This window comes from Prionailurus bengalensis, chromosome D4, assembly GCF_016509475.1.
Source record: "Prionailurus bengalensis isolate Pbe53 chromosome D4, Fcat_Pben_1.1_paternal_pri, whole genome shotgun sequence".
NCBI classification, from domain to species: Eukaryota; Metazoa; Chordata; class Mammalia; order Carnivora; family Felidae; genus Prionailurus; species Prionailurus bengalensis.
The window spans coordinates 15,065,912-15,088,791 of record NC_057359.1 but is presented as its reverse complement, the minus strand read 5'-3'; the positions used below and the strand labels follow the sequence as shown (position 1 = coordinate 15,088,791).

At 41.7% G+C, this 22,880-nt stretch overlaps 1 protein-coding gene across 1 annotated transcript in view; it reads left to right on the top strand.

Annotated features, from left to right (window-relative positions):
• Window positions 1-5,191: 5,191 nt before the first annotated feature.
• Window positions 5,192-22,880, top strand: part of ALDH1A1 (aldehyde dehydrogenase 1 family member A1) — a 59,293-nt gene continuing 41,604 nt past the window's right edge. The window contains exons 1-2 of the mRNA XM_043567471.1: window positions 5,192-5,326; window positions 19,321-19,425. Of these exons, the coding sequence (XP_043423406.1) occupies window positions 5,261-5,326; window positions 19,321-19,425 (171 nt within the window). The 5' untranslated portion in view covers window positions 5,192-5,260. The remainder of the gene's footprint in view (window positions 5,327-19,320; window positions 19,426-22,880) is intronic.

The following is a 22,880-nucleotide window of genomic DNA, read 5'->3' as shown; positions in this document are numbered from 1 at the left end:
TTTGTAGAAGTCTTCCGTGAGAAGTGGATGTTGCTGCAACTTTGGACCTTGACAAAGCGGAGTCAGAACTGCGTCAGTGGTTCTGACAGCTGACTACGCTTCAGAACTACCACAGGACCTTTGCGTGCATACTGATACCTGGGCTCAAACCACTCCCAGGGAATCGGAATCTCTGCCTTGTTTTGTTTTGCCTTGTTTTGTGTTGTTTTGAATTCCCTGGGTGATTTCAGTGGGCCAGCAGGCTAACACCACTCCTTGGGTCTTCTCCTTTAGGAAGTTAAAATCTAGGTCTTAATTTTTTAAACTAAAAGAAGAAACATTTCACATGTTTCTAGTTTTCTTGTTGTTATACACTGCATAGGTTCACATGAAACAAATATGTAGGCTCTTGAGTTTGGAAACCCAGGTATATGACTATGTGACATGCAGCTCAGGTGCCCAACAGGCAGCTGACATGTAAAGCCAGGAAAGTTCAGGAAAAAAGAAAAAAAGAATGCATGGCATTGTAAGTTAGGCTATTGGTGATATCCTAATGTAGGGTGAGAGAAAAGGGGATAGACATGGGAAGATATACAAGGTGGGCTTTGAGGTACTGATATTGCTCTGTTCCCTGACTTAAATATTGATTTTGTTTTGTTCATTTTATGAGTATTTATTGAAACGTACGCTTATGATTTTTACAGTTTTCTATATATGTATGGTATGTTTGACTTTAAATGTTTTTTTAAAGTGTTGAAAAAGCTGGGGTGCTTGGGTGGCTGAGTTGGTTAAGCATCTGGCTCTTGATTTCGGCTCCGGTCATGATCTCATGGTTTGTGAGTTCAAGCCCCTCATTCGGCTCTACCTTGACAGTGTGGAGCCTTGCTTGGGATTCTGTCTCTCTCTCCCTCTCTCTGCCCCTCCCCAGCTCACGGGCATGCATGTGCATGTATGTGCATGCTCTCTCTCTCTCTGTGTGTCTCAAAATAAATAAGCTTTTCTAATATATGTTGAAAAAGTAAAAAGCAAAACCACAGCATTGACACTCGTGTTTGTATTCACCCAGTTTAAGGCACAGTTTCCTCTCTTACCAATAGTCACATCTCTGCTCCAAAACCTGATCATTCACATGAGCCCTAGTGGTTCAATTGCATGATTGAATTAAATGTAATTTAAATTGGAGATTTATCTGGAGGAAAAGGAGTGTTGCATTTATGAAAACTATGTGTAAAACTGAGTGTTATACAAACACCTAACCTTGTCAAGTTGTTCAGCATGTTCTTGTGTAATCTACGCACAAGACCATGGTAAAACAATATGGGAAATGTCATAAAAATCTCAAAGTAGTCTACATTCACATTGCCTCAAAAATGCCATTAGTGTCTTTAATTTCTCTCTCCACTTGGAGGAAACAAGTGCACTGTGAAGGCCATGCAAGATTATTTCAAACTCTGGCAGCTGACCCAGTTCTAAGAAATGTCTTTGGCCCGTAAAATTTAGCAAACACCTATATAAGCTAAACTCAGGATCTGAGGGAGGCTTTAGCCTACTGTTTGTTTCGGTGACTCTACTAGTTGATCAGTGTCCTGATTGTGTCAGATAAGAGGGGCATCTGCCAAAACAAAGAGAGAACAATGGAAGGGTGTGTGAAGGGTAGGAGAAATCAGAGGTGAGGAGATATTGCTAATTGGAGAAGAATGACGGAGGAACAGAAGTTAGCCCTCAAATACGTAGGCTCCTGTACTCAAATGCTGCCTTCCACCTCCATTTTTAACACCAGCACGCCAACCAAGCACAGATACTGTCGCCACATACAAGACCCACTTTTTCCAAATTATTAAAGCCCCAATAGGCATAAGAACAATGTCGTGTCTGCAGAAATTGCAGCGATCCAAAGCAGAGGGATATATCCATTTCTGGATTAACCAACCGGCAGACTCATCCAGCCATGCTTAGGGCAGCACTGAGGAGCCAGGGAGGGAGATGTCACCCAGCATAAAAATTTAGCTCCGACAAATCGACCCTGGATTTTGAGAGCAGAAAATGTAAAAAGAAGCTATTTTTTATTTGACCAAATAATTATGTTTGTTTCACAAATTTGAGTGGTTTCTATTTCAACCACTCATGTGGGTGGGAGAAGGTAAGGTTCCATTATCTTTCCAGCGACTAAGTCTTTTTTTTTTTTTAATTTTTTTTTTTTAACGTTTTATTTATTTTTGAGACAGAGAGAGACAGAGCATGAACGGGGGAGGGGCAGAGAGAGAGGGAGACACAGAATCGGAAACAGGCTCCAGGCTCTGAGCCATCAACCCAGAGCCCGGCGCGGGGCTCGAACTCACGGACCGCGAGATCGTGACCTGAGCTGAAGTCGGACGCTAAACCGACTGAGCCACCCAGGCGCCCCGACCAGCGACTAAGTCTTGAATGGAGCTCTGGAGGGATTCCTTATAAAATAAGACAGTAGTTTCAGCAGTAGCTGGAGTCATAGTTTATATGTTTCTTGGTATAATGACAGCTTTCACAAAGGGCTGGAAGAAGTTATTAGATTCAAGAAAAGAATAAATTATGTTTCTCTTTCTGCCCCATCCCTCTGCCCCATCTATGTGTGTGTGTGTGTGTGTGTGTGTGTGTGTGTGTAATTTAGCTTGTCCATACGAAGGTAAGGAAGATTAAACATCTTTTGTTTATTACTCCCAACTTCAAGTCCCATACATATAAAAATGCAACAGGGGTGCCTGGATGGCTCAGTCGGTTGAGCGTTCAACTTCGACTCAGGTCATGATCTCACAGTTCCTGAGTTCGAGCCCTACATCGGGCTCTGTGCTGACAGCCTGGAAGCTGTTTCGGATTCTGTCAACCTCTCTCTGTCCCTCCCCTGCTTGCGCTCTGTCTGTCTGTCTCTCTCAGAAATAAATGTTTAAAAAAGCAATAAAAATAAAATAAAAATGCACACCCCCTGAGTTCAGTCTTAAAGTGGGTCTCCCCTGTGCTCTCACCAAAGCCGTGTGCGGTGTGTGAAGGAGGGAAGTGGTCTGATAAAGCCTTCCATCCATGCAACCATTCCCAGGAATACACTATTCCACAAGGCAAGCTCTCGGGACAGGACGATGCTTCCTTCAAAAGTAGAGATCACAGGCCCTGTGGTTTCTGGGCAGAAAAACAAAATTTGCCCTTCAAGTAAGATTAAAGTTGGAGAGTTCCTGATACTATAATCACGGGTGCTTCACCCATGAAAAGATACTTGGTAAATATTTGTTGAAATTAAATGGGCAGGTGTGGTAACCTGTTTCCAAAGCTGTTCTTTTTACCTACCTTCAGTAATGTCTGCTGTGAAGGGAAATCTTCTTACGTAATTATTCAGTGAAATAAAATCAAGGATGAGCATGGAACCAGTGAGCTGACACGACCCGTGTGTTGGACAGCAGGTGAACCAGTGTTTGCATCCACAGACCACTGCAAAGCTGGAAACAGAAAGACAGCAGCAAAACACAGCTGTCTGGGCATGGCCGGAGCACCGCTCTGCAAGTTATATAATAGCTGTTGTATAATTGTGCATTTAACTCAAAACACATTTTTAAAAGACAAAACCATTAGATTTTCCAAAAAGAGAGCAAGAGAAAGAGGCAGGGACAGAGACAAAGAGAAAAATAGTGAAATAACACAGAAGTTTCTATCTGGCCTTCAAGCACGTGGTGCGACAGGCATGGTCCTTGGAGATGGTGGTTTTAGAAATTGAGGGCTGGCCCATGAGCCCGATCTGGCCTGCCTCCTGTTCTTGTAAATAAAATTTTTTTGGAAAACACCTATACCCATTAATGTATCTATTGTCTATAGTTTCTTGCATGTAGAGTCGAGTAAGTTACAACAGAAACCATCTGGGCCAGAGAAGCAGAAAACATTTTCTGTCTCTTTAAGAGAAAATGTTTGCTGACCCTATCTTAGATGAGTAAAAGGGCTAATAACTGTAAGTGTGCGTGAGGGTGACTATTCACTTAGGGAACCCAACTGGGAAATGAAATTCTGGTCTTGCACTTGTTGGATCTGTGATCTTAAGCAAGCTACTTGCTCTCTCCCTATCTGTAAAATGGGGAACCAAGCAAGAATGGAAAGAGAAAGTAAGGCTCCTGTGCCTGATTTGGAGCAACTATTTAATAAGCCTACGTTTCCCTACCTAACTCCCATATTTGGGAGAGCTGGCAATTTTTCCTGGAAAAAGAAATTGTCATTCTCAACTCTCAGTAATCAGAATTAAGAGTATCCGTGGTTTTCCATCGTGTTCCTATTGTAACTTTTGCTTGAGCTTCAATACAATAAAGTCTTGTGTTTAAAATGGGACGAGTGCAGTTAATTTTTTTTTTTTTAATGTTCCCAGACTGAAACATTCATTCTAAGAAATTGAACGACTTAGGGTCCTGTTTGAGTCCACTTTTTTGTACAACTGCCCGTATCAATCACTGATAAACACAGCCAACTTCCAAAACCAAGGGTTACTTTCATTTTAGATGGTTGTGACAGATGCTATTGCCATCTTGCTATACGGGTGACTGTGTGTGACAGTGTACTCGGAGATCTGTAAAAATCCTGCTGACCTTTCTGTTCTCCTATATAACAAAGATAACTCGGAGCTCCTGCAATCACAGTAGGTCTGCTTACCCAGCACCAAGAATACACTCGATTGGTAGGATCTTTTAAACCTGACTCGAGGTAGGGTCTGTATGGAGGGACTTTCTTCCCACTCTGCTTTTCTGGCGCATGGACTGATTGGCTGACAGCATTGTCCTGAGGCCACCTGGCCAGGGACCTCCCCTCACCAGCTTCTTCTGAGAACAAGTGCCCTCTGAGACTCTTTTTCAATCCTCAAATTCTCTGATTCCAAGTCTGTCAGAGAACGGAAAGTTTCACAGTAGCATAAAAAAGCATGAAAAGCCAAAAAAATAATAACTGGCCTCAGTGGCCAGAGCAGCTGCACCGCATATCCTTATCACAGGTTTCGGCTTTGTCAATTAATTCGTCTGCAAATAGTGCCCTGTCTCCAGATGTAGTTTCAATGCTGGAGCACTGGTTTCTTAAGGATTTAAGTTTAAAGTCAAGGGCTTCCTGCCCTAGGTGTTACAAATAAGTAGTGTCGTTTTCTTTTTGCTCCGAGTTTGTTCATCCAATCATATTCCAGTATGCAAATAAACCTTAGCCCGTGCAGATAAAAAGGAACAAATAAAGCCAAGGGCTCTATCAGAACCAAATCGCTGAGCCTGTCACCTGTGTTCCAGCAGCCGAACCAGAAATGTCGTCTTCAGGCACGCCAGACTTACCTGTCCCACTCACCAATTTGACATATAAATATACTAAGGTTAGTACAATTTATATTTGCTGCTTTGCTTCAGGTTGCTAAAAACTACATGTGTGGAAAGCATAAAAGGTCAATGTAAGTAAACCTTGTGTAAAGAGCCCTTTGCAAATACAAAAATAAAAGGCTTGCAAAATGCAGGTTTGGGTTTGGTATCTTGATCAAATAATGACTTCTAGATCGTACCAGGCAACTTTTCCTAAATTTATTTCTTAAAATATTTCTAAGTGAAAGGAATTCTCTTCTGTGTGAAAGGTTCTTGCACCAGGGTTCAGTAGACTTTACTAAGCAGTTCTATTAACTTCAGTGTAACCCAGCATGCATGATAAGAGAGGCCAATACTTACTAGAGAAACTTACTGGAAAGAGCCAAACAAATAGGAAATGATCTTTTTTTTTTTTTTTAGGAAATGATCCTTTTTTTTTAAAGGAGAAAACGCACGCTGAAGTAAATGGTTTTTCTATATGTTTAATGAGTGCCAAAATCAAAGGACCCACGTCTGATAACTGGAGGAAAGCTCCTGTTTCAAAAACTCCAAATAGACTTGCATTATTTAGCATATCTAGGGAAAGAAAGCATTCTTATTTCTTTCTTCGGCCAAGTTTGTTGCCATTGGAGCAGATGCATAATTGTTAACTGATAAATATTTAGAGAAACCAGAGCAGGAGCCAGACCTGGACTTAAAAATCCACAGCTAGGAAGAACGAGGAAATGGATCCTGTTTGAGTTGTTCAAAAGTATCTCAGAACTTTGCCTGTTTCACCCTGTTATATGCCTGCTTTCCTGTGAGAGTCTAGAACTCCCAAGCGAACAGATAAAACGGGCAAACAAACCAATCTGAACAAAATCACTTAAAATTGGCTTTATGGTACACTACGCACAGCAAGCGAAGAGAGGCACCGTTTCCAACTTAGGGAGAGCCATTTTGCTTTCTGAATTAGCCAATGAAAAATCAAGAGCAATATAACTTAATGATAAAGCAAAAGCCCCACTATTATTTATTTCTTCCCTTACTTGTAACCAGGGATGGTTTTGAAATCCTAAGGTCGGTTACATTTTCATTTTCATAAGCACAACAAATGAGGAAGTTGCTCAGCTGACTGATTCTTTTCCTTAGGAAAGTATCTGCCGAGATCAGATTGTGCCTTGAACATGGTGATCAGCAGCTAGAAAATGTGTTGAGGTGTTATTTTTTATGATGTTTTATTCAAAAGGAAAACATGTTTTGAATTTAATTTTATTCCAAATGCGAACATGGAAAAAGGGGGTGAGTCCATACCCTCTAACAATTTGCACTTGGGAAAGGTGTGCCCAAACGATGACAAGACTTCAGTCTTCCGAGCTTCCTTACTCCAAATTGGTCATTCACAAAACATTCAGTCTAAAGCAGGCACATTAAGAAATGCATTTCATAAATGTCAAAGTCATTGGCAATGACTAAAAATTATCTTACTACTATTATTACAGGGTCTTTTTTCCCCCTATGATATACTTGGGAAGATATTTTCACAGTTCCAGAATGTCACATTTTAAAAAAAAGGTGGAGCGCCTGGGTGGCTCAGTCGGTTGGGCATCCCACTTCAGCTCAGGTCATGATCTCACAGTCTGTGAGTTCGAGCCCCACATCAGGCTCTGTGCTGGCAGCTCGGAGCCTGGAGCCTGCTTCAGATTCTGTGTCTCCTTCTCTCTCTGCCCCTCCCCCTGCTCGTGCTCTGTCTCTCTCTCTCTCTCAAAAATAAATAAACATTTAAAAAAATTAAAAAACTGCTTTGCAGAAGTTTGCGATCTTCTTTGTTATGTGTATCTTGAGGAAGCTCTAAAGTGAAATATTCTTTCTACCGCATTAAGCTTCATTTAGTAGCTGTGAACTGAGCATGTAAAAAACAGTAGTGGATAAATGAAATGGACCTTAAAAATCTAGCATGCAAACACAGATCTGACGATCCTTTAACACAGAGAGATGTTTTTTAAGATTGGAATCTCCTGTTCACTTCAAAGCCAGTAGAGGAGAACACCCCTCCAAGGAAAATGAGAGCCCTGAGTGTTCAAAAGAAGGTACAATTCAAAGAGCAGCCATTTGTTCTTGTTTTTAAGAACTTTTCTGGGTGGAAATACCCAATGCAAGGGAGAGAATTTTGATTGCTCACACATCTTCTCTATAAATCTGTTCTGCTCAGATAGCATTTTATTGTCTGATTTATTAGTTACAGCGTTTTTACACTTGGGAGGACACCAGTTATGTATGTAATTAAATCTAAATGGGTGAGCTTTTCAAATGCCTTTGCATTCGCTTTTTACTGTGCCCCACTGAAGAATCGTATTGAATTTGCACTTGCAGGAGGAGTTGGAAAAATGATGGTTATTCACTAAGTTGCCTGATTGCAAAGCATGGAAGGAGACATTTTATAGTGTGTGTGGAATTACCTTCAATGGCCAGCCCTTAAACTCTGTTATCTGTCTCTTACTATGTTAATGTCTTTCTCTATTGTCACCAGAAATATCTCGATCACTGGGGCAAGGTGGAGAGGAGGGACAGACAGCAGGGTTGAGTAACAAAAAAGTGATCACAGCTCCCCATTCTCAAGTTTGAGACTGCTTTTCACCCAAACCAAAGAAGTCAGTGTTGCATATCTTTTATGACTTATTCTCTAGTACAGTCTGATTATGTTTTTATTGTTGTTGGGGTGGGTAAAACAGAGGTCAGCGTTAAGAAGTTGTTTTAAAAAGATACAAACATTTTTAGAATTTAAAACCTTAATAACATCATTATGAATCCACATAAACTCGGATTCCATTCTTAACCTGATTTTTCCCCTTTGCAATTGTAAATGAATCCCATATCTACCAGCTCATCCGTTTTACTGAGGCTTTAAATGAAGATCTTCTTCGACACTTAGGTGATTGTTGGGCAAACGACATTGCCTCCCTCTGCCTCGGTTTCCTTCTGTGTAAAATGGTAATAATAAAGGTCCCAATTTCCTAAGGGGGATAAAAGCATTAAATGAGTTGAAAGCATATAAAGCGTTTGAAATAGTGCCTGGCACATGGGAAGTGATTGATTAACATTGGCTATCCCAGTCCTATTTATTTTTCTGCATTCTTTCCAATTTTCCAGAATCTTCTTTTACTCAGCCTTTCCAAGACCTCAGCCTTTCCAAGCCTTTCCAAGACCTATCACATTGGTGCAAAGTTCCCAGGGTTTATCCACTATTTCAGGGATCAAAACTTTTCTCTTACAGGATTCAGTACCTTTGTTTTCCATTCTCACTTTGCAACATTGTTGTTTTACCTTAAAAAAAAAAAGAGAGAGAGGGAGAGAGAGACAGAGAGACAGAGAGAAATAGAAAATTCAAGAAGATAAGCTTTCTCGGATGGGATTCAAACCCCAAAATGTTTACCTTAACTCACTGAACAATAAGATGTTCATACCAGAAAAGATGTTCATCTGCTAATGACATTTCATACACTTACAGACACAGGCGCTTACACGCAGAAAATAGTTGTAGCTAAAATTCATTGTGTTTACTCTGTACTAATGACTGACTAAGTTATTTGCATTGATTCTATTTACTTCTTAGGATAACCCTAGGAGGAGGTTCTTTTTCTTGTTTTTTAGATGAGGAGACTGAGGACCAGAGTGGCCAAGAAACTTGCCTTAAATCATACAGCTAGAGGGGCGCCTGGGTGGGTCGGTCAGTTAAGCGTCCAACTCTTGATTTTCATTCAGGTCATGATCTCATGGTCCTGCGATGGAGCCTCATGTCAGGCTCTGCTGACATAGAGGAACCTGCTTGGGATTCTCTCTCTGTGTCTTTCTCTGCCCCTCCCCCGCTCATTCTCTCTCTCTCTCTCTCTCTCTCTCTCTCTCTCTCTCTTTCTTTCACAAAATAAATAAACATTAAAAAAAAAAACATACAGCTGGAAAGTGACACAGCTAGACTTTGAATGGGACAAGCCCTCACACCAAGTGTCTTGTCTAAGATCCAGACCATTACTTGGGAACATGGAGTGGCTGGATTATTCTGTCCTTTATTCTGACTCTCATTTGTCCATTCCTGATTACTGGAGGGGACCTGACCATGAGCCTTTCCAGCTGCTGCTCAGCTGTTCCCAGGCCAACAGGAGGAAGTTGGCGGCCAACTGAGGAAAAAAAAAAAGGAGAACAATAGGGAAGCTTGGAAGCAAACAGACATTCTGCTTTGATTGAAAAGGTGGGGTTTGGCCTGGGAGAGGCTGTGATGCAGAGGATTTAGAAAGAGGTGTGCAATGTCCATGGGAACTATGTGTCTTCAACTCCTATGGAATCACTTTTGTTTGGAGTAAGAGATGACCTTCCTAGATTTCTGGTATCATCGCATAACACATCGGAGTTAAAGATACTTTTTGGTAGAGAAGAGTTGTGAATCACTGCACACTAGGGGCCACGGGCCAGTATCTCCTCTTTAAATTCTTACAGCAAACAAATTCAGGCTGCGTGCATTTCCAGCTACCCCATTCTCTTCCCTCCTCCCATTTTCCCTTCTGTTTATTTAACAAGTCACTGAATTACCACTCTGTGCTTGGTCGGATGTATAAGGAGGCTAATAGGGTTCTTGCCTTAGGGAGCTTATGTTCTTGGAGGGTGTGGGGAAGAAAACAAGCCAGTCAGTGAATAGTTTCATCATAAATTTTGATAAATGCTAAAGAGGACAACTGACGGGAAGAGCTTGCTTTTGATGAGCTGTTCGGGAAGGTCTCTTTAAGAAAGGGACATTTAAGGTGAGCCTGATTGATGCAGAGCATAAAGTGTCCTTGGAGACCTGGGGGTGGGGGTGGGGGTAGGGGGTGGGGGGGAGAACAAGGAACCGGAGGTGAGGGCAGGTGCAAAGTCCTTTACAGGGAAGAGCCTGCTGTGTTCAAAGATCTATCAAAAAGCTAACAGGGCTGTAGTAAAGGGAGGCAGAGAATAGAGCAGGTGAGGCTGGAGGAGGAGGCTGTGGCCAGACCGCCTGACGGATTTTGTAGGAGGGAGACCACGGAGGGCTGCTTCAAACAGAACGGGACTCAAGTTCAAGACAAAGCTGATTGTGCGGAGGCACTGCTTTCACTTGGGAAATGTTGCTAACTCCCTTCTGATTGAGGCAATATTCTGTTTGCTTTTGGCTTGCAAGCAGTTGAACAAATAGCTGGGTGGCTGCAAGGGACGGTGGCTTAACAAGATAAACGCGGCTTCGATTTCCAGCTCTTCTACTTATTTCATGCTATGACCTTGGCCAGGCTTCTAATCTCCTTGAGTTTCAGTTACCCTGTCTGTAAATTGGGAATAATAATAACTACCTTGGAAAGTGGCCGTGAGAATTAAGTGAGGGAATTTGTGGAAAACGCCTGGCACTTATTAGCTGCTTGGTCCAGGCTCTCTTTAACCCTCTCCTTTCCAAGATGACTCTTGCAATTCTCTAGGGATTCTATTCCTGATGGACATGGAATGAATTCTTGCAACGCCTGCCATAGTTTAAAAATGCTTACATCTACTGCTCTCATTTGAGGCTCCTAAGTAACCCATGGGAGGGAGTTAGAACATGTTACTAGTGTCCCATTTTAAAGCTGAGGGAACTGGAGTGCAGACATCTTCAGTGATTTGCTCAAGGTCACACGGCCCTCAGGAGGCACGGATGGAATGAACTGGATTTCGAAGCTTCTCATTTCAGATCTGATACTTTTCCACACGATACCATTTCCCCCTACATACTAGCCAGGGTCCCACTTGCATCCTCCTGGATGGTCTCTAACAAGTGCTTTCAGACCCATTGCTTCATTTGTATAGTGCCTTCCTCACTCTGATTGAAAGAGTGGACATTTGGATGATGAAAGAAGAGGTATGATTTGGGCACTAGATCCCCAGACAGGTGGACCAACAAGACAGAAGGCCCTCTAGGGTAGTGCTTCTCGAATTTGACTATGCAGGTGATTCAGGGAGGATTCTTGCTGAAATGTAACTTCTGATTCTGCAGTGAGGTCTGAGATTCTGCATTTCTTTTTTTTTTTTAATTTATTTTTGAGAAAAAGAGAGACAGAGCACGAGTGGGGGAGGGTCTGAGACAGAGGCAGACACAGAATCCGAAGCAGGCTCCAGGCTCTACACTATCAAAATGGAGCCCGACGCGGGACTCAAACTCACAAACCGTGAGATGGTGACCTGAGCCAAAGTCAGATGCTTAACCAACCGAGCCCCCCAGACGCCCTTCAGATTCTGCATGTCTAACAGACCTCCACATTTTGCTGATGTCACTCAAAGTGTGGCCACTTGACCAACAGTAATGGCCTAATAGTTTTGGGTCAACCTCATAATTTTACCTGTAATGACCATCACCTAGTTGCTTAGGGACCTGACTTTCTCTTCTCTCAGACACTTACATGTAGCCAGCTCAGAATCACTGACCTTCCCCCTTCAGAAAGTGCCTGAGTCCAACAGGAGCCAGGTGGTGGCCACGAACCCATGGTGGAACCAACATTGATTTTGCTCCCGGGAGGTAACCTTTCAGTACAAATGCAATGTTTTAGCTCATCTCTGAGGACTACTGTTGTGGCAAATCATTTCATTCTCAGGCACCTGCCTGCTTCAAGAAACCTAATCAGCAGCAATCCTAAAGTGAATAACGCATGCTCTAAGGGATAGTTTGAGCCCAGTTTCACGAGGAGTCTCGCTACTTCAAGTGTTCACGTGATTTCTTTAAACTGGACTTCACCTACTAGATTTGTCAATACCTTCTTGCCAGAATGAGAGGGCTGTGTGAGAAGACTCTTAGGGATTATGGGAAAAAGCTCCTTTGCAGAGGAACCCAAAGTTAAGGTCATGCCTCCGATGTGGCATGAGTAATCTGTGGGCTGATGTAATACAGATACATATCTGAAACCTCATGGGAAAACAGGCATTGATAAAATGGTGATACCTTTCTCTCAAAGCAGCGGTCACCTGGCTTGTGGTGGTGTTACTGATGGTGGAAGTTTGGGTTTTCATGATGCTGGTATAATTATGGCCAAATCCCTCACCCATTTACCAGGTTTAAGTAGCAACATAGAGCCATGTTCAAAAGAACACGGGCAATGGTTGCTTCACAACTCAAGCCACTGCTAAAATATCAGAGGAGCGGATATTTGTGTGAACCCTGATGCCATAAACCGATATATTTTGAGCACGTCTGTGTATCAAAATCTCCCCCACACAGACACTGTTTGCAAGGGATGTAAATTGTTGCTAATATTTGGTTTTCTGATCACATGCTGTAATCTCTCTACCTGATGACTGTATTGTAATGCTGAAATCGTTAACGAAAATTTGTTTCCTGGGAACCTATCTGCACAAATATCACAGACGTCAAAACTTTGCCTGAACAACTACCAACTCCCCCCTCCATCCAGGTCCTATCATGGGACTCTTTCCACTGCTCTTCTGATCCTTGAAATTGAAACAAGGCAAACAACACATAACTGAACTGCGCTCTGTGTCTGGCACTCTCTTTGGAAGGGAGAAGTCTCCCATGCAAGCAATTGTATTGTTGAACCTTAATATCGTGAAATATACAGAGAAAAAAAGGACGGACTTTCTGGTGCTTCTGCATCTCACCTCTTCGATATGGTGTATGCGTGATGTGCAGAGGTCATTGATGAGTACTTTTGTCACCTGTGGGACGTAGGGAAGTTGTGGTTCGAAACAGACATGCCTTCTGATCTTTTCCTTTCCTGATTGAAAAAGCTGAAGGGCTTTTTCAAACAAGAGTAAAAGAGTATACATTCGTGTTACTGAAGTCAGACTATAATATAAAGCAGAAACGAAAGGAAAATTTTCTTTCTCCTCCAATTGTTTTGGTCACTCCCACTGTTTTCATTCCTCTGACTACAGTTAAATATTTTCCTCCCTTCTGTTATTTCCTCCTTAATTTCCTTTTAGATTTTTTTTTCTTTTTCTTTTTTCTTTTTTCTTTTTTCTTGTTTTTTTTTTTTTACTTTCAGTCTCAACATTTTGCTTTGCTGCCTCAGGGTTTGGGGTGAAAGTAGTTGCCAGAGATGTAGCTTTGATTCTTTTTTTTTTTTTAATTTTTTTTCAACGTTTTTTATTTATTTTTGGGACAGAGAGAGACAGAGCATGAATGGGGGAGGGGCAGAGAGAGAGGGAGACACAGAATTGGAAACAGGCTCCAGGCTCCGAGCCATCAGCCCAGAGCCTGATGCGGGGCTCGAACTCACGGACCGCGAGATCGTGACCTGGCTGAAGTCGGACGCTTAACCGACTGCGCCACCCAGGCGCCCCATGATTCTTTTAAATGTTTAACACCTCCGCCTGACTTTTGTTCAGCCTCTCCTATTATTCATGCCCCATCTTAATATCCCCCCTCCCCCTCCAAAGTCTTTGGTACTTTTGTAGGTGCCTAATGCTGAGAAGAGTTTGCACATTTACAGCGTATACCCCTTCCTGTACATTTACCCATCGCTCCACATGCTGTGACCCAGGTTCTCAGTTTTGGAAATGCACACAGGGGACATAAGATGGGGAATTCCGTTACCCTCCCTCACCCTTGGTGTATCGCAAAAGAAATTCTCTGTGCATTGAAAATGTGAGCTATTAACATCCCTCTGCCACTGAGAAAGCGCTGGCTTCCCTTAGAGGATCTAAAGCCACTGCTGTAGCCCCAAAGAGGTGATGTGACCTTAGGGCACCTTAGATATCTATTGGAGGGAGTCAGGGCCTCTCTCCCCTTTAAGCCAACAGGTTCCAAAATGTTCTATCAACAGGAAAGGCTAATAGGTTTCATTTTGCCTATTAGTCAAATTCGGCTTGATCCAAGCCAGAAATATTTTGAGGAAAGGGCTTATTTATTTAGAATTGTAACTTTATGCCAAACACATTAAGACATAATTTTTACCCTGGAAAGCCCTTTTTTTTTTTTTCCTCAAAATTATGATGTATTCTTGGGCACTAAACTGCATTCAGGAAACGGCCACTTCTTTTTAAAATCAAAGGTCATGAGGCATCCCTTAAAGGCTGACATATCTAAAATTTAAAAAGTAAAAATCAATTTTTAAGTTTCCTCCACATTCCCATTGATTGTTTCCCCAAATGAGAAGCACTTGATGTCTAACAGCATGCATAGGAGTCTCTAATTCCCAATCAATATTGTGAACTTTAAGCTGAGGTCTAGTTACATATATTATTCACAAGTATCCTGCGTCCCAAACTCATAATTAGCATGTAGTTAATACAACAGTTAAATAGAACCCAAGATTTTTTTCTTTTATACGATGATCCCTTTCCTCCCAAAACTTGCTGAAGGCAAACAGCAAATGGAAAATGAGGTGGTCACCATGATAGATCATTTCCACGGGCCTGAAATAGGTTTCATGATTATTATACCAAACATCCGTTAGCCTACACGGCTTCACATAACCATTTTATACAACAGAAAAGATGATTATTCACAAACATTTGGTCACACGGTTAGCTGGAAGGCAGATGTCAAATGTAAAACCCACAAAAGTAAAGCAGAAAGAAAAAGGTCATTAAGGTAGTTCTTGCCCAAAAACTTCTCCACGGTTGAGGAGAAGAAAATGAAGGGAGGGTACCTGGCCTTTACAGCCACCTTGGTCATCTCATTAATATAGGCTGGGCTCTGTTTGTTTGCCGAAAGGCCCCTGTTTGGGGGAGAACGCATATATCTCGTAATCCGAAGACTGTATTGCTATCTCAGTATACTCTCCAGCCTTATGGACGCATGCCTGGAATGTTAAAAATTGTCTCCCAGCTAATCTCCTGGGACTCTGGCTGCTCTGCTTCAATCCATGTTGGTACATTGACATCAGCATTCCTAAAACACCCATTTGATCCTTTCGTGCCCTTATTACATCCGGAACAGAGTCCAACCTTCTCACTCTACAGACCAGATCAAGATTCACTACAATCTGGCGTCCTTTTCATCATCGAAATTTATCTATGACTTGTTTCCACAAATTCTCTGCCTGTGTCCCGTGACCTCTTCCCTGTGTTACACGTGTCCAGAGGCTGGTTCCTTCCTTTGCTCTTGTTCCCCTTCTTTCCACCAATCCGATCCTATCCTTCACGGATGCATTCTTCTGGCCCATTTCCTACCCTTTCGTGAGTTCCGCTCTGCAATTTACTGACTAAAGCACTGCTCTGGTCTTTACCCTACAACCTTCCATTTTTTACTGGCTGATCCTGATGGGAATACATGCTCTTCTTTGAATTTTTTTTTCAACGTTTTTATTTATTTTTGGGACAGAGAGAGACAGAGCATGAACGGGGGAGGGGCAGAGAGAGAGGGAGACACAGAATCGGAAACAGGCTCCAGGCTCCGAGCCATCAGCCCAGAGCCTGACGTGGGGCTCGAACTCACGGACCGCGAGATCGTGACCTGGCTGAAGTCGGACGCTTAACCGACTGCACCACCCAGGCGCCCCACATGCTCTTCTTTGATTACAAGCCCCTTGAAGGCAGGGGCTCACTCTCTCATGCTTTCCCATGGTACCTTCCAGGTGCCTCAGGTATTTACTATTTGGAAGAACATAAGTAATTTAATAGCAGGATATGAAAGGCTAGTTGAGGAACGAGGGGAAAAGAATGTCAAGTCCAATTGGACCAACTAGTGAAATCATCACGAGGAGATGATACTTTAAGTGAGACTTGAAGTATGAGTAGAAGAAAACAGTGAAACTTCAGCCTGAGGAACAGCATGAATAAATAAAGGAACAGCATGCAGCAGAAGGGCATGGTGTTTGAGATAGTAAAATGAAGCTAAAATACAGGGTAAACTGAGGAAAAAAATAAAAAGTTGGAAAAGCATATTGGGGCTATTTATGGTTAGGAGAAGCATATCTGGAAAACCTAGAAGAACCACCTAAGTGTCCCAAGGAGTGGCCAAAATGTGAATTGGGTTGGTTTAGGAAGATTATGATGGGGGGGGGTGGGGGGGAGATTATATTCTAATGAGGCAGAGGTGGGGGGCAGGAAGAACAAGCCATCTTTTTATGATAGTATAAGACAAAGTGATACCAAAGGATGACTAGGAATTGTGTGTGTCATTAACAAGAGAGGGAAAATTGTGTGTGTGTGTGTGTGTGTGTGTGTGTGTGTGTGCCTGTGAGAGAGAGAGAGAGAAGAAGAGAGAGAGAGAGAGAGAGAGAATGTGTAAACAGCATAAAGCTAGGGATGACAGTGAGACGAATCTGGGACACATTGTTTAAGATGTTTCCCAGCCATCCCTTGGGAAGAAAAATACAAGAAAGTAAGGACTAGGGATGCATAAAGGAAAATACTCTTTAAAAGTAATTACAAGATTCTCTAAAATGTGTTCATGAGGGCTAGAATGCTGATGCACTCGTTGGGCAAGTCAGTAACTTTTTAATTCTTTTTTTAAATGTTTATTTATATTTGAGAGAGAGATAGCACGTGTGTGTGAGCAGGGGAGGGGCAGAGAGGGAGAGGGGACAGAGGATCCCAGGGGGGCTCTGCGCTGACAACAGAGAACCAGATGCAGGGCTTGAACTCACGAGGGGCTCAAACTCACAAACCGGGAGATCATGACTTGAGACAAAGTCAGAGGCTTAACTGATTGAGCCACCCGAGTGCCCCAGGGCAAGCCAGTACTGAATTTTTCCTTCTTCGAGGTGAACTCAGATGACATCATGTTTTTCATGAAGGACATTATCTGCGTGCCATTACCCTTTCCCATACCTCCATGGCTCTGTCCTTGAACCTCTAGTCTCATCAGAACTGCTATGCACCCCCTCCCCCTTTATTTATTCATGCACATTTTTTCCCTGTCAATTCCAGGCTAGCACTACAGTTTTTCGAGCTCCTCTAAACACCTGGGCTGATGCTGTTTTGACATACAAATAATTGTGTTGGTGTGAATAGGCAGATAAGAAAGATCATCCTTCCCTTTGTTTTTTTTTCCAGCAAATCACAAATATCATAGTGTGCTCATGTGCAGAATATTATTGGTCTTACCCATGTGTAGCTACTGGATTGTTGGCCTTTTGATTCAATTTTAAGTTATTTATTCAAGAATCTTTGATGGACCTTAAAAATCACCTGAAGGCTGAGATTGTATTGGACTGTGTGGATAAACCAGAAAACCAGACCAACATAGTTCTCGACCTTATCTTACAAAGCTTACAGCCTAGGAGAGAGGGGAGACATTTAAAAATGACTTTTCAAAAAAGTGACAAGTTTTACGATGGAAGTTTAGGAGACCAGGGAAACAGTTTTGAGATCAGGCTGTCTAAGTAATCTTGTCAATTACAGAATATAGAATTAATTGTACTTAAGCATTTAGGGATACATCATAATATACATTTTACTAATTTGACAGAATATTAAGCTATGATATAGACATGACTTCATAGAATAGCTAAGTTAGTGTAAATTCACAGGTTATTTGAAATATATACAATATGAGTAACTAAACTGAAAATGTATAATCTTGATAGCTGCCACTGGGGAATTTTTAATAGCCAACTGATTTGTATTTAGTATAGCAACAAATTTAAACCTCGGTTTGGGGGAGGGGGGCAGTGTTTCAATACTTTCTTCCTCTGGGTTGCACTGTTAATAATTTATCTTTAAGTATCAAGTAAGGGGCGGTGTCTGAATTAAGATATATGTTAAAAATATAGTGCGTATGTCACCCTTCATTTAAAACTGCATGTATCACAGTGATTCTGTGATTCACAATTAGATACAATAATTCACGTTGTAATAATAAATCTAATGGAAGGTTGTAATACATAATGTTCAATAGCATGCTTTTGGTGACTTTTATGTTTCAAAACTAAATAAGAAAAAGGAGAATAAACAAGAAATAATGAAATGAGAGAAGGGACAAGAAATTCTAGCTTTTTCCAGAAACAAAACATAACTTTATTTACCACAAAAGGAGGACTTCTTAATTAGGCTTTGCAAAATATTTTTACTCTGTAAAATGACACATCAAGACCCTATTAGGCTCCATAATGAAGCAAAAGTTGAAACTCATACTTTTTAAATGACATACTAACATTTTTAAATATTACTATTCTTTCATACGCAGAACAAAATCCCATGTTTTCTAGACCCCTCTGTCTATTTAGATGCAAGTCTCTTAGATATCACTAAGAAATCTAGTGCCTGATTTTATCTGAGGGCAAATAAATGATTAGATAATCTCTTTAAAAGAATACAACCCTTATGCCTTGAAAAAGCCAGTGAAAACATGTCACTCACCAATTTTTTTTTCTACGCAAACTTCTTTTAAAACCTACCTTTAAAACAGTAAAACAAAGGATCAGAAAATAGTCACTTATGATACCAAATCTCCAGCAGCCCGACATGAGAAACTTCAGAATCTGAAGTGAAGAATTGAGATGATTAATCGAAATTAAAGCCACCAAAGCCTCTGTCTTTACCTCAAACTCAGATACAAGCACTATTTCTAGATTTTTTTCTCTGGTCTGTATTTTCTAGGGTTCAAACGACCTCATACCTCAGTGTAATTTCAAAGTATTGCTTTGTTTAAAAAAAATTTTTTTAATGTTTTTATTTATTTTTGCGACAGAGAGAGACAGAACATGAGCAGGGGAGGGCCAGAGAGAGAGGGAGACACAGAATGGGAAGCAGGCTCCAGGCTCTGAGCTGTCAGCACAGAGCCCGATGCGGGACTCGAACCCACAGACTGTGAGATCATGACCTGAGCCGAAGTCGGACGCTCAACCAACGAGCCACCCAGGCGCCCCATTATTGCTTTGTTTTAATAAGTGTGTGTACACACGCATGCACACGCGTGTGTGTCCGTGTGTATAAATGTCTTGAACGGCCCCAAATGCCTTGTAGGGTGGGGCAGGTGAGGTAGGTGAAGGAGGTAAGGTTTTAACATTGGCCTCACTTAGGCCTATTGAAATGCTGTAAGTCTGTAAAAGAACTTCTGAAGTTTGCTGCATATTTAAACGCTCCTTTCTTTTCCTCTCTATAGATTTTCATAAACAATGAGTGGCATAATTCAGTGAGTGGCAAGAAATTTCCTGTCTTTAATCCTGCAACCGAAGAGAAACTCTGTGAAGTAGAAGAAGGAGATAAGGTGGGTTTTGCAGCACATAGGCCGGGTTTCTTTGTTGGTCAACATCCTGAGCTCCCAAACAGGCCACAACTTGTAACATGTCATGAAAATACCATTTCTGGGGCCCTGTGGGAAAATTTTCTTGGTACATAAAGGGCACCCAGTAGCCTTGTGATAATGATGAGCCTAGGTTTCTGGGTGTTGTGCTGGGTTTTTTTTACACTATTTCTCCTTGCTTGCTCTTCAATTTAAATAATATTGGGGCTTATTGTACAAACAGACTATATGTAAAGTGATTGGTCATAGACGGATAGAGTAGAGAAATCCCTTATTCTTATAAAATGGTTTTTTTTGTTTTTTTTTTTTTTTTTGGAGCGCCTGGGTGCCTCAGTCGGTTAAGCGTCCGACTCTTGATTTTGGCTGAAGTCACGACCTCATGGTTTGTGGGTTCAAGCCCTGCATCGGGCTCTGCGCTGACAACGCGAAGCCTGTTTGGGATTCTGTCTTCTTCTCTCTCTACCTTTCCCTCACTTGCTCTCTATCTCTCTCTCAAAATCAATACAAATAAACTTAAAAAAAAAAAAAAGACTTAAAATTGTTCTTTTTTAAGTTGCAAAATGAAACTAAGCCAACAATGTAGGACGTTTGAAATGGTATATTGCCAAGTTAGTTGATTAAAAATCATTGAAAGAACATTGATTAGTACCTTTAAAAATTGAACTTTTAAGTCACTGAAACTGAACCATTAAAGGTATTGTTGCTTTCTAGCTAATCACGCTAACAACAACAAAATCCAATTTTTATCATTTTTTTAAAAAATTCTAAATATTAATTTAATCCTCAAGCATCCCAGTGGGAAACCTATCATTTGCGACCACTTTCACAAATGATAATGAAATAGCAGAACGGACAAGTTGGCTAATTTACTTTAGGTGATGTTGCTAATAAATAACAAAATCAGTATTCAAATGCTGTCCTTCTGACCCCAGAGCCTGAGACTGGCAGGGCAACCTTACTTTGTGATTATTATAAAAGTAAGATAGGGTAATATTAAATAGCCTGGGGCATGAGGAGAGTAAAAGCCTTCACAATTTTTATATGAATATATACCTTAAAATGTATATGTGTTTCTCAGTCTTTTTTTAAATTTTAATTTAATAATTTAATTTAATTTAATTTTATAGAAAGAGAGAAAGAGTGTGAGCGGAGGAGAGGCAGAGAAAGGGAGAGAGAATCCCAAAAAGGCTTTGCACTCAGCATGCAGACTGTTACGGGGCTCTATCCCAAGACCCTGGTATCATGACTTGAGCTGAAATGAAGAGTCAGATGCTCAACTGACTGAGCCACCTAGGCACCCCTGTTTCTCAGTCTTTAGTAGTCCAAATGTTATCAAGCTTTAAATCTCTGTCTCGTAAGGTATCAAAAGGTAAATTATTTCGCTACGTAAAAAGACCACTGAAAGATGAAGTCAGGATAACAATCCAAAGTGCATACCATTTGTGGCACAATGTTCGGTTCGCTGGGTCAGTGCCATGTTCCTACCCAGCTCCCACTCTTTCATTACCTTCTACCCACTTGGTGAGATCACCGAGGTGAGATTAAGCCTTGCAGATCTATTTTAAGATAGCCATAGACCTGAGAGGCTCGTCTGGGTCTAGAGAAGCGCCTGGATTCAGGTGGCAGTATTATCAGAAGACATAAGATCCGTGCCTCAAGGGGCAAGAATGCAGAGTTTAGCCAGAAGGGTCGACAGCTTGGGAAGTAGAAGCCTAATAGAAGGGAGACAAATGTCACCTGCTTTCAGATTTCACTTTGTGTATACACCAGAGTTTATCCGTACATAAATTCTTCACGGGCTTCTTACCAGCTCTGGGGAAACAAACAAACAAACAAACCACAACTCTCTTGGTTTTGGCTTTTTCTCGGGCCTCCCCCAAAATGTAGGAGTCCCACCTTCACCATGCCCAGAATCAGCCTCCATGACTGCCAAGGTCACGGTGCAGCCCTTGGAACCCAGTTCAGATCATTATCTGCAGCGAGACCACAGCTGTTCCATAGTTTATTTACCCTCTTTGCGTTTCTGTTGCTTTTTGGATAAAATGGGGAGATAGGGAAAACTTGGGGGAGGTTAAATAAGAAAAGATGTAAAATGTTTTAACAGTGCCAGGCACATAAAAAAGCCTCGGTCTTTTTTAAAAAAATTTTTAATGTCTTTTTTTTTGTTTGAGAAAGAGAGAGACAGAGTGCGATGGGGGCGGGGCAGAGAAAGAGGGAGACACAGAATCGGAAGCAGGCTCCAGGCTCTGAGCTATTAGAACAGAGCCCGACATGGGGCTCGAACCCATGAACTCTGAGATCATGACCTGAGCGGACGTTGGACGCTTAACTGACTGAGCCACCCAGGCACCCCCAAAAACCTCAGTCTTTATAGGGTTTTACACTTCTTTAAAACACCCCAAACTTCCCAGGTAGCATTGCCCTCTTCCTGTGTCATTAGAGGACATCATATGCACCTATATTATCACCCTTGTGTTGTATAGGTTTGGGTTAATTTGTCTGAGACAGCATGCTTCTTGTAGAGACCAACACTGCATCTCACCTTTATATTTTCAGGGTCTAACACTCTACAGGTAACGGATGAATGAGCTAATCTCCTCCGTCAAGCTCTGAGCTTCCATATACTCCACACACCTCATCTTAAAAATCTAGTACTAAATTAACTGTTGACTAAGGCAGTGGCTCTCACAATTTTGCGTGCAACAGAATTCCCTGGAAGGCTTGTTGAAACACAGATGGCCGGGCCCCACCCACCCCTAGAGTTTGTTTCCATAATTCTAGGGTGGGGCCTGAGAATTTGCATTTCTGACAGATTCTCAGGTGACTCTGATGTTGCCAGTTTGTTGGGTTGGAGGTGGAGGAATATACTTGGAGAACCACTGAACTAGGTATTAATAAGTTGTATCCCCTCTGTTAGCATTTAATGGAGGGCATGGACTTAATAAGTAAAATGTTAGAGTTGGAACCTGCGCTGTGATCATCACTCTGCACCTCTATGAAATGTGACAAGACCAAACTTGAGCAGAGATATACTGATGGTCCCTGGTCACATGCTCCAGGAGACCCGGAAGTCTGTGTCCTTTGGGCTATTCCTAGAAATAAGAGGAAAATGTGTTCTTCACATTCAACAAAGAGGAATGACGTTTTATCAGAGACTTCCAGAGATCTACGCAGCACTGCATTAAAGCACCATATTACATCAAGTGTCCTTCTGGTTGCTTGAGTAGCTCTGGAGACCCTGGGGTGGTGGGGAAAACAATAAAGGGCAAGATAAGGTACATTTGAGCCCCCTGACAGCTGCCTCCTCTTTCTCTTCAGAGGTATAAACGCTACTCAGGAGTAAGACCGCAGAACTGGTTGCAGTTTGCAATTAACAACAGAACAAGTATTCCGGATGCTTTGGCTCTGGTGCCTTGGAC